This window comes from Xiphias gladius, chromosome 15 (assembly GCF_016859285.1).
Source record: "Xiphias gladius isolate SHS-SW01 ecotype Sanya breed wild chromosome 15, ASM1685928v1, whole genome shotgun sequence".
Lineage (NCBI taxonomy): Eukaryota > Metazoa > Chordata > Actinopteri > Istiophoriformes > Xiphiidae > Xiphias > Xiphias gladius.
Window position 1 is genome coordinate 48355 of NC_053414.1, and position 16934 is coordinate 65288.

The following is a 16934-nucleotide window of genomic DNA, read 5'->3' on the forward strand; positions in this document are numbered from 1 at the left end:
TTGCAGCTTATTGTTGCAATGCGTCCTCACAGGTAAGGCACAGGAGGCCCATGCTTCTTTGATGGTGGTAGGGAGTAAAAAGATATGGTAGTTTTAAGTCTGCAGTGTTGCGGGTGTATGAGTTGGTTCCTGAGGCCTATCGGCAACGTTTCAGGAATTTGAGAAGAGGAACACCAGACCGAATTTATGAGAGAGATGGTTGTACAGCTTTGCTGGTGTTCTGCATCAGAGGTTAAAACTTTTCAATAACTGTGCGGCTTAGTAGCACTTGAGCAACTGAAAAACTGCGTGTCGGATAATATTGCTACTTAAACAAATGACCGAAAAGTTAAAAGGCCCCAAGAAGCAGCCCCTTTGGCCGATGAGTAAATTCTGACTCATAAACAAACATTTGGGGAAACCGTTTAACCGTGCTTTACCTGTGCCTCTCAAGGCCATTTCTCATAGTGAGTTAGCTCAGGAACAAAAGTCTGATCACTCGCTGAAGGCCCTTTTTGAGCCGGTGTCTCCTGAGGGGGACATGGAAACTGCTGCTCAGGGGTATTTTGTGCATAATGATGTCTTGTCTCAGGATGTCTCAAACAGTTTTGTAGGAAACCAACTGAGCAAATTGTGGTGCCTGCTAAATTTAGAGAAGCGGTGATGAAAGCTTCCCATGATCATGTAGTGGGTCAAATGGGTTTTTAAAAAAAACATACCATCGCATCTTGCGTCATTTCTTTTGGTCCTGGTTGAAAAGGGATGTATCTGCGTTCACAAAAACTTGCCACACTTGCCAGCTGATGGATAAGCCAAATCAGTCCATAAGTCCGGCTCCGCTGTGTCCAATTCAAGCTTTGGATCAGCCATTTGAGCATTTACTCATGGACTGTGGGTCTGCTGCCTCCCCCAAAGGCGGTAGGCAATATTTGTTGACAGTGAATGTGATGTGGCAGGCTACCCGCTATCCAGTAGCCTACTCATTGCGTTCTATTACAGCCCAGTGTGTGTTGAAGGCACTGTCTCAATTCATTTCTGTGTTTGGCATTCCCAAAGTCATAGAAACTCACCACGGTTCCAATTTTCGCTCTCAGCTGTTTTCACAGGTTTAGCAGCAGCTTGAGATGAAACACAAGCAGGCTTAGGCTTATCATCCCTTGGTTGCTGTTGGCTGCGAGAGAGTTAGTCCAGGAGAGCACCGGATTTCTGTCTCTGAACAGAATTATTTGATTTCAAGTGTGCTTCTGAAGATTCAGTTCCTATCAGTTGAACTATTCTGTCGTTGAGAAGGAGGCCCTGGCATTAATTTGGGGATTACAGCATTTTGAGGTGACTGTTGGTTCTGGGACTCCTCTCGTAGTGTACACAGACCATAATCCCCTTACTTTCTTGCTCTCTTTACAAAATCCTCATCAACTCTTAATGAGATGGACATTATTTTTGCAGCCATATCGTTTGGATATCTGCCATATTAAAGGTGCTGAAAATGTAACGGCGGCTGCCCTTTCCCGCGTCTTGTAGATGCACAGTGCATAACTGTAGCTAAACATTGCCCCTATTTGAAGAAATTGTAGTATTTAACATTGGACCTTTTTGTGATGTTGTGGCGGAGAACCTGGCAGGTCTCCGTTTTATGCGGGGGGTGTGATGCCCCCTCCCACTCTGTTTGGGGCTTCTCGTGTGTATGTTTTTCCTGTTCTTGTAGGATGCAGGCAGTGGCAGAGGTGCGTCCAGACGGATGATGAGCTACACCTGAAGCATCTCCTCCTGATTGCTACCTTTATATAAGAGGGCTGGATATGACAGTTCTCTCTCTCTCCTCCCAGCAGACAGTAGTTTGGGTTTTCATTACTATTTTACTTCATCCTTTGCCTACACCAGACGTTCAATTGTTCAAGCACTCATCTCACTACTGATACAATGGACTCGCATATCTCCCAGTAAAATTTGTGGATTGTCTAATATTAGTGAAATAAATGTGTTACTTTGATCCTTGATTCTTGGTGTGGTCTCCCTTGTTTGTCACGAAGTTGAGCTTGTTCATGACACTGATTGAACTTCCTCTTAGAACAAAAAGATTCATGAGCGTGAATCTGAACCTGGTTTGAACACTAGGAGAAAATGGAATCTGTCCCTGTTAATCTGTATCTCAGGCTTTGGCTTGGAGCCTCATCAGACTTGTCTTTGTGTCCTTGGAGCTGGAGGTGAAATAAGTGAACCTGGGCTGTGGTTTGCTGCTCTGTTCCTGTCACAAACACTGTTTGACATCTGTTCATCTGTAGGTTATTGTTCAGGCTGCAGGGATCATTTCTCACTGTGGGAGCCAGACTTCTTACAGTAGCAGTAGTAGGTGGCTGAATGAGAGAGTTCAACTTTCTCTATCTTCAACTCACAGCCGTTCTGTTTATTCTCAGCTGTGAAATCATCTTTCTGAGGATGACCGTAATCTGAATCTATAATGCCATTGCTCTTGTCAATATCAAGAATCAATGTGAATGTTTCTGTGTCTTTCTTCTGGAACCAGTATATATAATTACTGCTACACTGGTGAGTTCCTCCACAGCTGAAGGAGACTGTGTCACCAACTTTCCTGGTCAATGATAACTGGTCCTGAATCAGCTCTTCTGCCGTGGCAACCAGCGCTGTAGAGAAACAGACAGACAGATGAAGGTTCGTGTGACAGTGTTTGTTAAAGGTTGAGTTTGTTGGCTCCCTATTGGCTGGAAACACTCACCTGAACACAGACAGCACAGAGCAGCAGCTGGGAGGAAAAGCATTTTGTGCAGTGGTGTTTCCTCTGGTGAACCTGGGGAGAAGTGGCGCTCTGACGCAGCCGAGGCCAAACAAGGACGAGCTGTGAGATCAGACCGGGGCCACGTGGTTTCTGACAGGTCCTCAAACCTCCCATCAGCCCCCACGGCCCACAGAAGAGGCTGCTGATGATTGACGGCTCAACCGAAGCTGTGGTGTGGTTTTCCGCTGAGTGGGAGGTTTTAAGGGGGAAAGAAAAGTGACAAACTCTGGTGAGTTGAACGGTGAAAACGATCATTTCATGGCAGGAACATTCAAGTATAACACGCTTCTATTTTCAGTGTGTGATTGGTCAAACTGGGACCTTCAGTCTCCAACATGCTGTTTGTGTTAAATCTTCAAATGTCTGCTGTAGAAAAGATGAAGGTTGCTGTCGTCCTGCAGAGGGGATTCATTTATTATTTCAACTCTGTGCCTTTGTCTTAGTATCATTATTTTCATCTTTTTTTCTCAGTGATTATTTTTCCCAGACTTCTGTTTCTCTGAACCGATTGAGTGAAAAGTTTCCTCGTCTTGATTTTAATCCGACAGCAGATAAAAAATCTGGGTCACCATGATGCAGAAATACAAACCAACCTCCATGTTCCCCCAGACACATTCAGGTTGGTGGTGATTTTAGTAACACACTGTTATGTGTTGTTTAACAGCTGTGATGGAAATACAAGACTCCAAATCCACAGAGCTCCTCAGCTGTGATTTGAACCCTCAAAGTTCCCCTATAATTGATTCAGTTCAATAACTGGAATCATTTAAAGTCTATGACCTTGAATTCTCTTCCCAGTCTGTCTCATAGTGTCATAACTTTTGTGTATGGTGTTTTTTACTTCATGATGATTCCACTGAGTGAAATATTCAAGCAGAGACTCCATCAAATGTTCTGCTGCATCATTTTATTCACTTTTCCCCGAAATTCAGTCTGACATGTTTGGTGTCTTTGGAAACTCTGGGATCTGCACTCGCCTTTAAAATAAAGTTGGGCTTCGAATGACGAGTTTGTAAAGACAAAGCCTCCAACACTTGCTACTGTACTGACATTTGTAATTCTGCAGGAAATGTGCAGGTTCTGCTGCTTTAGAGAACACAGAGATAACAGTTGTTACACAGCAAGACTTTCCTTCTTCTTTTATCGTCTGAACAGTTACACCTGTGTGATTGTATCAATATCAATCAGTCAAACACGTTTACACTCTGAACGCAGGGATGGAAGAAGTACTCAGATGTACCCAGCTTCATGTAGGTAAAGTATCAGTGGTGTGACGAGCCTCTCTGGGCAGGCCCCTCCCTGCAGGAGCCTGGTTCGGGGGAGTTGGGTCGTCAGGGGGACTCAGCTCACCTGGTTCTGGCTTCACTGTATAAGCTGGTGGCAGTCAGCCAGTCCTGCTACTTTCACAGCTCCACACACCTGATCAATCACTGCAAAAAAGGGCTGAAATCGTTAAACTGTGTCAGACGCAGCCCCGTCAGGTGGTCTGACAGTGGAAATGTGGGTTCAGATGATGCTTCTGATTGTTTGGGTTGCTGTCATGGCATTTGTTGGCAATGAGAAAATAGAGAGAGTCAGCGGACTTCTCCTTTAATCAAAGTGAAACGCAGCAAACCTGGGGCAGGTATTATTCCAGTGGAGGAATATGGATGGGTTTGTGGGTAAATGGTTGGGGGAATGTGTGTGAGTTGGGGGCTGAATAGGGGCCCACGGTTCCCTGTTGCCCTCCTGTATGTTCTGCTGATGCTGCTGGAAACAGAGGTGACTGCGGCTTTTTGGCTCTTCCACATGCAGCCGCCTGCTCTCCTCCACCTTCCAGGTGAAGTCAAGTCCACCTCAAAGGAGCCGTCTGGATCTCTCTGTACTTCCAGTGAGTCACCACATGATGGTTCTTCATTTCAGCCACAGGCGGCAACAAAATCCTCACTTTGGTCAAACGTCTCCATCACAGTTTCAGCGTCGCTCCTCGTTCTGTCAAAGCCGTCACACAAACACAGTGGAAGGACTCGCTGACTGATGTGACACCTGTCTAAGACTGTGGAGAGATTATTTTCACCGTTTCACCAAACCAGAGTTGGTCTTCTACCAGTTCTTCGTGGTGAAAGTGATCAAACTGATCAGAGGCAGAGATACTGTCTGGGATGTACTGTGATGAAAGAAGCTCAGCGACACACACAAGGCACCAGACATCCTACTTAATATCATAAATAAGCTATTTTAAACAATATTTGTATTTATGTTAACTACTCCTTAAAGCTATTCACACACTTCTTAAAGGAACAGTCTGTCATTTTATCTGCTTGGGGTTGACTGTGTTTTTCCATTTAAAAAAGGTTTGAGAATAAATAAGAGATTAAGCTGCTGTTTGAGTTCTTTTAAATTAAAATATAAATACAAACCAAAAACAACTCAAATGAAATTCACAAAGTTTGTTTTGTGTCAGAGTAAATTTAAAACGAACTTCAGTTCAAACATTCAGATTTTAGCAAAAACGACCAGATTGAAACCAAAATATTCAGATTGTACACGAGTCTCAAACTCTGTCAAAAAATCGGTTCTACCAAAAACCAGATTAGGCTAAAATGACTTACACTGTAAGAAAACAGCGACAGAGGACACCAAATCTTTACAATAGGCCTTTTTCACTGCAGACACTTTGACATATCACAGTTGTAAATGATAAAATAAATGAGGGCTGAATTCCATTTAGCTGCTTCACTTTCAGGTCCTGGTGTGGTTCCTGGTGTGGTTCCTGGTGACTCACTGTCCCACTGTCCTGGTTTACCGGGACACTTGAATAGAACAGAGCCGTCGTTAATGTCATTAACGACACCTGTGCTTTTCCTGCTGTGACAAGTCAAAATGTCTGCAGTGAAAAAGGTCTTTCGTCAGAGAGCAGCCTCTTCTGTGGGCCGCAAGGGCTGATGGGAGGTTTGAGGACCTGTCAGAAACCACGTGGCCCCGGTCTGATCTCACAGCTCGTCCTTGTTTGGCCTCGGCTGCGTCAGAGCGCCACTTCTCCCCAGGTTCACCAGAGGAAACACCACTGCACAAAATGCTTTTCCTCCCAGCTGCTGCTCTGTGCTGTCTGTGTTCAGGTGAGTGTTTCCAGCCAATAGGGAGCCAACAAACTCAACCTTTAACAAACACTGTCACACGAACCTTCATCTGTCTGTCTGTTTCTCTACAGCGCTGGTTGCCACGGCAGAAGAGCTGATCCAGGACCAGTTATCATTGACCAGGAAAGTTGGTGACACAGTCTCCTTCAGCTGTGGAGGAACTCACCAGTGTAGCAGTAATTATACATACTGGTTCCAGAAGAAAGACACAGAAACATTCACATTGATTCTTGCTATTGACAAGAGAGATGGCAAAATAGATTCAGGTTACAATCATCCTCAGAAAGATGATTTCACAGCTGAGAATAAACAGAACGGCTGTGAGTTGAAGATAAAGAAAGTTGAACACTCTCATTCAGCCACCTACTACTGCGCCTGTGTGAGGTTTGATTCCCACAGTGAGAAATGATCCCTGCAGCCTGAACAAAAACCTACAGATGAACAGATGTCAAACAGTGTTTGTGACAGGAACAGAGCAGCAAACCACAGCCCAGGTTCACTTATTTCACCTCCAGCTCCAAGGACACAAAGACAAGTCTGATGAGGCTCCAAGCCAAAGCCTGAGATACAGATTAACAGGAGTCTACGGCCATGCAGCAGCTCTGTGAGGCCGTACTTACACACAGTGTTGCTTTGAGCCAAATGCTAACATGCTGATGTTTAGCCGGTATGATGTTGACCATGTTCACCATGTCAGTTTATATAGGAAATGTTAGCATGCTAACACGTGCTAATAATCACTAAAAACAAAGTGAAGTTGAGGCTGATGGGAACGTCGTTAGTTCTGCAGGTGTTTGCTCATAAACTAAAGTATTGGACAAATTCAAATGTTGACCTCATGATGGCGCTGTGTTAAAACTTAAGACGACCAAAGTAGTGATTAATGTATTTCCCAAAAATCAGATATATTCTTTCCCCGGAGAAGAAGCTCTCTCTCTCTCAGGAAACCTTGGAAATTGAGTTGTTTTAAAGGTGTAACATCCGCTAGCATCAAAACGCTTTAGCCATAGTCAAACACCACTAAATGCAACAAGGAGAAATATGGATAAATCTGCGAGTTCAATACCTGAGAGCTTTAGTGTATTTTTTGGTATTAATATAATTAATACAATGAATAACTATTAAGGCAAAAAAAACACCATTAATGTTAATAGACATTAGAATGAACACAACATAAAGTTCACATGCAGCTTGAACTTCATTATACCTGTGAGGAGGAATATGAAATACCAGGTGATTTGCCTGTGATGTGTCTGCTGAGAACAACCTCACGGAGGTGATATGTGACACATTTTCAATGTATAAAAGACAAATTCGTTGAAGCAAGTAGTTTTTGTCATTTGAAAGTAAGTTTTCAAAATCTATTGAGCTGAGACAGATTCAATTTTCTCCTGTGTTCAAACCAGGTTCAGATTCACGTACATGAATCTTTTGTTCTAAGAGGAAGTGCAATCAGTGTCACGAACAAGCTCAACTTCGTGACAAACAAGGGAGACCACACCAAGAATCAAGGATCAAAGTAACACATTTATTTCACTAATATTAGACAATCCACAAATTTTACTGGGAGATATGCGAGTCCATTGTATCAGTAGTGAGATGAGTGCTTGAACGTGTGAACGTCTGGTGCAGGCAAAGGATGAAGTAAAATAGTAATGAAAACCCAAACTACTGTCTGCTGGGAGGAGAGAGAGAGAACTGTCATATCCAGCCCTCTTATATAAGCTAGCAATCAGGAGGAGTTGCTTCAGGTGTAGCTCATCATCCGTCTGGACGCACCTCTGCCACTCTGCCTGCATCCTACAAGAACAGGAAAAACACACACACGAGAAGCCCCAAACAGAGTGGGAGGGGGCATCACACCCCCCGCATAAAAACGGAGCCCCGCCAGGTTCTCCGCCACAACATCACAAAAAGGTCCAATGTTAAATACTACAATTTCTTCAAATATGAGCAATGTTTAGCTACAGTTATGCACTGTGCATCTACAAGACGCGGGAAAGGGCAGCCGCCGTTACATTTTCAGCACCTTTAATATGGCAGATATCCAAACGATATGGCTGCAAAAATAATGTCCATCTCATTAAGAGTTGATGAGGATTTTGTAAAGAAAACAAGAAAGTAAGAGGATTATGGTCTGTGTACACTACGAGAGGAGTCCCAGAACCAACAGTCACCTCAAAATGCTGTAATCCCCAAATTAATGCCAGAGCCTCCTTCTCAACGACAGAATAGTTCAACTGAAGGGAACTGAATCTTCAGAAGCACACTGGACCTTGGCTGACTAAACAAGCTTGACCTTAGACTTCAAAAGGTCAGTGAGGGGCGCCACAACTGAAGAGAAGTTCTTACAAAAACTTTTATAATAGCCCACCATGCCAGGAAAACTCCTTTTTTACTTACAAAGGATTGAAAATTCTTGATTGATTCCACTTTGGCCTTAACGGGATGAACCTCCCCCACTAGTCACTTTCTTTAAGTAGGTAACTCTAGCTTGAGCAAATTCACCGTTAACTGTGCCCGGACAAACCTGTCAAACAGTGCACGAATCCTCTGTAGATGTTTGTCCCATGTGTCACTGAAGTTGACAAATTCATCAAGATACACATGCACAACCCCACAGATCTGCCACCACACGGTTCATCAGCCGCTGGAACGTGGCCGGGGCATTACGTAAACCAAAAGGCATCGCCCTATAAGAATACAAACTGGTAGGAGTTATAAACGCACTTATCTCCTGGGCCCGTGGAGACAGTGTCACCGGCCAGTATCCTTTAAGTAGATCAAATTTAGCTGAGCCTACTTGGTCGACGCAATCCTCCATGCGTGGCAAAGAGAGCAGATCCGGTTTTGTGACACTGTTAACCTTGCTGAAGTCAGTGCATGGCCGAAAAGTGGAATCAGGTTTTTTCACCAGTAAACATGGAGACGCCCAGCTAGAAATGGATGGTTCCGCTATTTTAATATCTAGCATATATTGAACCTCTTTATCCAATTGTGCCCTCTTATCTGGCGAAACGCGATAAAAGCGTTGCTTAATTGGTTGAGCATCAACAACATCTATGTCATGTTCATTAAGATGTGATTGTGACGGAGCATCTGAAAATAGTGCTGGGTAGCTATTATAAGTGAAACCAGTTCATTGCGCTCAACCTCATCTAAATGCCCAAGCACTACCGGCAAAGACTTTAATGCCTCTGAGTTGTTTAAACTTACTTGCAACACACCATCTGTAGGCCATTCCCCCGACCCATTAACTAGCCCCACCAGCAAAGACACCTCTGTACTTACACAAAGTCCAGGTTTTACACATGGGACCTGATTAGAGCCCAGGAACAACTACTCACGGGCATAAGAATGCTTCATCAAATTGACGTGACACAATCTAGATTTTCCTTTCGGCAATGAGATCAAATAATTCTGTTCAGAGACAGGAATCCGGTGCTCACCTGGACTAACTCTCTCACAGCCAACAGCAACCAAGGCAGGCCCTCCCCCCAGTAGTGATCAAGCTTTGTGAAGAAGGCACACGAGTGAATTCAAGGTTTTAAAGAAAACGCTCTAAAGCACCTTGACTTTGGGGATGATAAGCGACGCCTGGTTGTGTTTAATCTGAAGCTGCTGAAAAACCTGTGAAAACAGATGAGAGCGAAAATTGGAACCGTGGTGAGTTTCTATGACTTTGGGAATGCCAAACACAGAAATGAACTGAGACAGTGCCTTCAACACACACTTGGCTGTAATAGAACGCAATGAGTAGGCTACTGGATAGCGGGTCGCCCGGCACATCACATTCACAGTCAACAAATATTGACTACCGCCTTTGAGGGAGGCAGCGTACCCACACAGTCCATGAGTAAATGCTCAAATGGCTGATCCAAAGCTTGAATTGGACACAGCGGAGCCGGACTTATGGACGGATTTGGCTTATCCATCAGCTGGCAAGTGTGGCAAGTTTTTATGAACGCAGATACATCCCTTTTCAACCAGGACCAAAAGAAATGACGCAAGATGCGATGGTATGTTTTTTATTAAAACCCATTTGACCCACTACATGATCATGGGAAGCTTTCATCACCGCTTCTCTAAATTTAGCAGGCACCACAATTTGCTCAGTTGGTTTTCCCACAAAACTGTGTTCCTGAGACATCCTGAGACAAGACATCATTATGCACAAAATACCCCTGAGCAGCAGTTTCCATGTCCCCCTCAGGAGACACCGGCTCAAAAGGGCCTTCAGCGAGTGATCAGACTATTGTTCCTGAGCTACCTCACTATGAGAAATGGCCTTGAGAGGCACAGGTATGACTACAACTTTTTCCAGAGCAGCCTCATCGTTTCTGCGAACCATAGCTCGAGAGTTCTTCGCAAGCTGGGAACAACTCCGCCTCAGGGACAGACTCTGCTGTTTTAACCACCTCTGACTTTGAGGGCAGCGATACTGTAATGCGGGTAACCACATTAGGGGGCGGAGCATCGGCCCAGACTTTACATCCTACCGGGTAATTCCCCAAAATCATCTCGACCTCCTCCACAGGCAATGCCATACACACCCCAACTGCTACCTATCTGGTGACCGAACCGCAGACTAGCTCCAGTTTATGCACTGGTACTGGAATAATAGTCATACCCATACCCCGCATCGTGTAGCCTACCAGGGTCTCTCAAAATTTTAACTGCAAGTTACTTCTTTCCAGGCAGGGACACATGACCATCTGAAAGAAACGCTGAATAATCCCCTTTACTTTCAGGCACACAAGCAGGGGAACCGGGGGAATCAGAATGACCCACTGTTTGTAGTGCCAGCTGGGCAGAAGAAACGAAAGGGGCAGCCAAAGCAGCAGATTTTACTTGTGCATTACCTGAAAACTTTGCTTTACCTCTAAGAGCAGGACATTCATTTTTCCAGTGCCCTAACATTGGCAATAATTACAAGTTCTACCGGAATCATTTCTCTTCCAAGTACTGTGTTTAGGTCCATAAGAACTGGACTCCCCATATGACATAAAAGATTTACCCATGCGTGCTGAAAAACTACTCTGCTGCACATTAGCCAGGTTAAACGATTTCGCCAAATGTATGTTTATGAGTCAGAATTTACTCATCGGCCAAAACGGCTGCTTCTTGGGGCCTTTTAACTTTTCGGTCATTTATGTAAGTAGCAATATTATCTGACACGCAGTTTTACAGTTGCTCAAGTGCTACTAAATCACACAGTTATTGAAAAGTTTTAACCTCTGATGCAGAACACCAGCAAATAAGCTGTACAACCAAATCTCTCACAAATTCGGTCTGGTGTTCCTTCTTTCTCAAATTCCTGAAACGTTGCCGATAGGCCTCAGGAACAAACTCTTACACCCGCAACACTGCAGACTTAAAACTACCATATCTTTTTACTCCCTACCACCATCAAAGACGCATGGGCCTCCTGTGCCTTACCTGTGAGGACGCATTACAACAATAAGCTGCGATGCTCATCAAACCAGTCACGGGACTCTGACACCCGCTCAAACAAAGAAAACAACAGGTCAGGATCTTTTTCTGTGAACTTGGGAAGCAATTTCAAGTTAGTTCCAATATCAAATCCACTTTTTTCCTGAACAGCACCCCCACCAAACAGCTTTCCCTCTATTATCAGCTTCATTTTATAGTGTTCCAATTCTAATTTTGCCTTCTCATTTTTTGTTTCATCACTTCCACTTCCAATTGTTTATACTGTAACATTTTGTCCTGTTCTAATTCAATCATTAACTGCTTTTCAAATGTTAAAGCATCATGGGTCACTGTAGGTGGAGCCCATCATGTTTACCCACAACTTCAGACAAAATCTCATCATCAACCAGTTTATTTTTCAGAAAAGCTTTTAAAAATTTTCTTTCAAACGTTTATCAGTCACCTCAATATCAAAGTGCTCAGCAATCTTTAATAATTGGTCCTTCTTACACTGATCCAATAACTCCACTGAAGGAGTCTGAATAAATCTCAAAAGAGACCATATTCATAGTCATACCTTCAAATAGAGGACAAAGAGTGTAACAGGTGCACCTCAACAAAAATATTTTGTTACTATCAGCTTATTTGGTTTACAATTAATGAATATTTTTTTCCCCAGTTTCCGCTATTAAAATAGGTTGGAAGTGGATTCCAGGGAATCTCTTTTCCTGGGATTAAACACTACACCAAAGTTATGACAATTCATCAAGAATTCATTGGGCAACAAAACAATGGACTTTATCACAGGATATAGCTGTTCGTGTCCCATCTCCAACAGAGAGTCGCTTTTGATTTGTTTTAAAGAATCACAACGATGTTTCCCTGACCTTAAGGTTATTATAGCTTTATCCATGACGACAAAGCTCATCAAACCTTAACAAAGTGTTTATTTTAACACAAATCATGATCTTTACTTGAACCTGACCAAACATGAACCAAAGTGTTGTCACATCATAAAACCGACAAGTCCTCAAACCTAAATGACCATATGAGTCCTTTGTCCCTAGTCTCTGATACGACCCCTGGGAGTGTTTCATGAATTAGCGCCCCTACGGCGACAGGAGAGATGCCACAGATCGACTTAAACAGTGTTGTAAAAACAAAGAACTAACCCATTTATGCTGAGACAATGCTATGGTCAAGGTTTGATTAGGTTTAGGTACAATAACAATTTATTGAGGTTTAGGGAGAGATCATTGTTTTGGTTACAATAAGTAACTCATTAAGGTTACAGGACCTTTGTTGTCATGGTTACAATAATCAACAAGTGGTTAAGGTAATTGAACGCTCATGGTCATGGTTAAGAGAAACAGCATTAATTATCGGTTTGAAATGGTAAACAAACAGCAGTCTCCCATGTTAAAGTCCAATGTGTTGTCAACCCATTCATCCGTCCACAAGCTCCTCCCCCGTGAAGTTTGTGGAGCTATAACATCGTCACCTGACTTCCTCCTTTAATACCATTATACTTCCTGCAGCCACGAGATGGCTTCATCAGTTGAATGTAAACTTGTGGTTTTGGGATATTTGCCAGAAAAACTGACGGTTTCTCACTCGACTGTAAGATATCACTCAACAATGGAAGGTAAATATGGGTGATAAGCTGTTTGCAGCAACAACATATGGGCTGCTTGTTTATGGGAGGACAGTCTCCATAAAATGGATTTATTTTCCTACAGTGATTTGTAACAGATTTGGAAGAAACAGACAAATGATGTTGTCCTGCTGATGGAGGCATCTGGTCTGAGAAACTTGCGTGTGTTTGTTGTAGAGAACAGTTACAATCAACAAAAAAGTCACAAAATAGTCACAATGAACGTCACACAAGGCAAGTTGGTTCCACTGACTTTCAGCTGCTACAGTCTGGAACTCAATGGATTAGTCCACTACTTGTCTACCTCCCTGGCTCAAATTCAGCAGACCCCCCACAGCATCCGTCCTGGGGGCAGTATGGTGAGCACCTTCCTCAGCTCAGACGTGAACAGTTTGACCTATGAAAAGATAGCCTTCCTCTGCTGTTCCCCAGAGTCTCGCTAGGCCGGTAAGAAAGGAGATGGTGTAAGTGGTTCTGGCTTTTTTGATGGGGACAGAGGAAGGCTGGAGTTTGAAAGGTTTGCAGGCTCCTGGCTCCCTGGAGTAGCATTCAGGTGGTTATAGGCAGGGTTTGGAGGTGGAAACCGCCAGAGCAGGAACTGGAGACACCGCAGGAAGTGGCTGGGTTTGGACAGTGAGTGACTGGATCAGCTTGTTAATGGAGCCCAGGATGCACTCATGGAAGGAAGCCTCATGCAGTCCATTACTACCGATGTGAACTGATGTTCATGGCGACGAATGGCGTTGGTCAACTCAGTTCCTGGTCACAAAGAGCTTGCAGCTGAGGTTGAGTCCATACTGTTCACATTGTACTGTGACGGCTCAGGTTGAGAAGGACTCAATAGAAAGACTCAGGACTTAGAGACATCGGTAAAAGTTCAGAACAGTTCATCTTCATCATGGCTCGTCAAAAAGGAGGAGGCAAGGGAAAAAAGTAGGCGGTGGGCCGTGTTGGGTAACAGGCAGGAAGATGAACCAGGCAAAAGGCGAAAGGAGCAGGCAGGAGGCTCAATCTAAGACCAGGCAGGTCGTCAATACCAGGAAAAAACAAGAAAAACAGCCAAAAAAGGCGGGAAAGCTACAGCGTGGAAAGCACAATAGGCAATCTGGCAGGAAAGGAGCGAAAATGGGCCGGTATAAATACTACGACCTGATTAGGGAGTTGGGAACAGGTGAGTAGGTGGAAGGGGAGGAGTCAGGTGGCTGAAAGGCAGGAAAGCCGGGGGGACTGCAGGACAGGAGGTCGTGGCAGGGTCTGAAATGAAATGAGGAGAGTTAGTAATGTGGAAAAATGAATGAATGCATGAATGAACTGTGACAAATCAAACATTTCTTAAATCTACCTCCTTATCTAAGCTTAAGGAGCGAACCACATGACATACTGTTGAGTACGTTTATGTTGTAGAGATGGATTTGAAGTGATCTGCATCATTACACTTGTCTGCAATACATTGTGTATTTTATTGTGTTCTGTGTATTTTTATTATGTATCGTGATTTTAGCTTTGTACTTTTTACATGGTATGTTGTATAATGCTTACAAGAGACTGTCACAGTCAAAGACTTGGACAAATTCAAATGTTGACCTGATGGTGGCGAAGTCAAAGGACCAAAGTTACCACAGTTCATCCTGAGGGGAACGTGAACGTCTGAAACTATTTATATGTGAATATTTGTTGAGATATTTGAGCAAAAAAGAGAAGAAAGGAAGAGACAGTCATGTTGATGTGAACATGAGAGAAACACTTGGTGGAGCTGAAACATGATCCTGGTTCATCATTTGGACTCGTTCACCTCAGCTGACACATTCAACAGCAGACAGGTTTTTGTACCAGTCTGTTTCACTGTGAGAGGAAAGTACTACAGCATCTTCAGCTCTGGAACGAAACTGTATGTAACAGGTAAGAATCCACATTTATTTTCCTTCAGTTGTTTTACTGAAGAAGTTTAAAATGTGTTTTCAGTCAGTTTCATCTGCTTCAGACTTTACATGTTAGTTTTTTCATAGTTAGTACAAAGTTCCTTATGCAGCCGCTCTGAAATGGAAAGGTTGGATAATTTGTGAAAAGATGTTTAAATCTCACTGCACAGCAGAAGGAATTCTTTATTTCTGCTCGAGGTAAAAAGTTCTGATATTGTGAGTGCAATCTGGAATCAGCTGCTGCTGAATGAATCATCAGACGTCTTCTCTCTTCTCTCTCCTGAAATCAATTCATTTTTAGACAAATGACTGTGGAGGATTTTCCTGCTCAGTTGACTTTTTGTACAAAATTTAGAGTTGATCAAAGTGAATTTCAGTGATGAGCAGGATTCTTCACATTCAGTCTAATTCATAAAAGTAAAATGTTTCCTAAACGTTCATTTTGTTCACGGGAAATGATATTTCTAAAGTTTCTGGTGGTAAATACATTAAATGAACACAGTTGTTTTCTGATAATAGATTTATTCTGTATGAAATATTGGGAAAAAAATTACGTTTTATATTCAACATTACATAAAAGTTGTATGATGTTAAATGATCAAGAGAGTGTCAATTAAATATAATTAATAGACTGAAAAGACATTTTCTGTTCATGCAGTATATCAGCATGATGATGTACAATATATAAATCTATATTACCAAGGTAAAATTCACAGTAAATACATGTTTCAGGTTAAAACTGTATATTTAATGATTGTAATGTCTCTTTATTTAACGGTGAGTTTGTGTTTTTGTGTAAGATATATTAACAATAAGGTGAAATATATTTGGCATTATCTGAAGAGAAATAGGCTATATGTTATTTTTATTATATTTGTTTTCTGTTGTTTCTATGACTGGAAATATTTTTTGCAAAATGTAGAATTTAAAGTAGCTTTTGTGGTTTAATGTAGAATTTGTTCAAAATTATAAGAGGTTAAATTTTAAGTGTAAATTTTAAGTGTACATTTTCATCATGACATTATGATTGATCAATAAATTATTTATTTGACACAAAATGGAATATATACATATGTATATACATATATATGTGTGTGTGTGTGTGTTTAATGTTTAGAGACATTCTACTTGTGTAGCTACGAGAAAATACAAAAACACGTTCAAACTTCTTTATTTAAAATCAAACATATATGACCAAACTATATCATGGTCAATGTTTCAGGAATAAAATCTTGTGATATTATTCATATTGTGAAATCTGCCGTTAACACTGTTTATCTCACGACTGTCATTGTATGTTAAATAATGCTAAGTGTGTCTTTTTGTAAAAGATATAGTTAAAATATTGAAAACATCCTAATATAATATTATGATGACACATATATTCCGAGCTTATGATTTATAAAAGTGAAACATGAATCTAAAGAATTGAACTGCTGTTGCCATCTTTAACTTCCTTTAGCTTCCTCTTTCTCTGATCGTAGACATAATATACAACCATGATATATAGCACAGTAAATATATGTGGAGGTGAATCCAGTGCATGTGCTGAACTTTGTGCTGTATTGATGAGTAGTTTAGTGACCAGAGTCCATGTAGTTTCCAGGATCAGACTGAATGCAGTGCTGGAAGCTGCTGCTGACTGTGTGAATGTGTGTCTGTGCTGCTTGTTGCTGCTGTCAAGCTTCAGATGAGCCGGTAGTGAAGCCCGTGGTGAGCGTGTACCCAGCAGCATCCAGAGCCCACCTGGAGGGGAAGAGCTCCCTGCTGTGTCTGGCCTCAGACATGTCTCCTCCTCTGGTCCAGTTCTCCTGGAAAAGACAGAAGCAGGATGGTCCTCTGGAGGAGCTGCCCCCTGCTGAGGGAGAGCAGCTGGAGCTCACAGGGTCGGGTCGCGCCGTCGCCATCAGGGTGGTTGACCGGGACGCTTTCTACACATATAAATACCGCTGCTACGTCAGGCACGAGGGGGGCACAGTGGCGGCCCAGACAGAACAAGGTAATGAAGGCTTGGTGACTGTGTTCAGACAGCAGAG

The 16934-nt window shown here is 42.6% G+C and overlaps 1 protein-coding gene and 1 long non-coding RNA gene across 2 annotated transcripts in view; one reads left to right on the plus strand and one right to left on the minus strand.

Moving 5' to 3' along the window:
- Window positions 1-7399: 7399 nt before the first annotated feature.
- LOC120800127 lies at window positions 7400-10099 on the minus strand. Its single transcript, XR_005708950.1, has 2 exons — window positions 9342-10099; window positions 7400-7692 (listed from the first exon to the last, which is right to left on the minus strand). It is a non-coding gene; the product is annotated as an uncharacterized LOC120800127 (long non-coding RNA).
- A 3651-nt stretch (window positions 10100-13750) lies between these two features.
- Window positions 13751-16934, plus strand: part of LOC120799865 — a 9483-nt gene continuing 6299 nt past the window's right edge. The window contains exons 1-3 of the mRNA XM_040145320.1: window positions 13751-14150; window positions 14777-14878; window positions 16583-16897. Of these exons, the coding sequence (XP_040001254.1) occupies window positions 13949-14150; window positions 14777-14878; window positions 16583-16897 (619 nt within the window). The 5' untranslated portion in view covers window positions 13751-13948. The remainder of the gene's footprint in view (window positions 14151-14776; window positions 14879-16582; window positions 16898-16934) is intronic.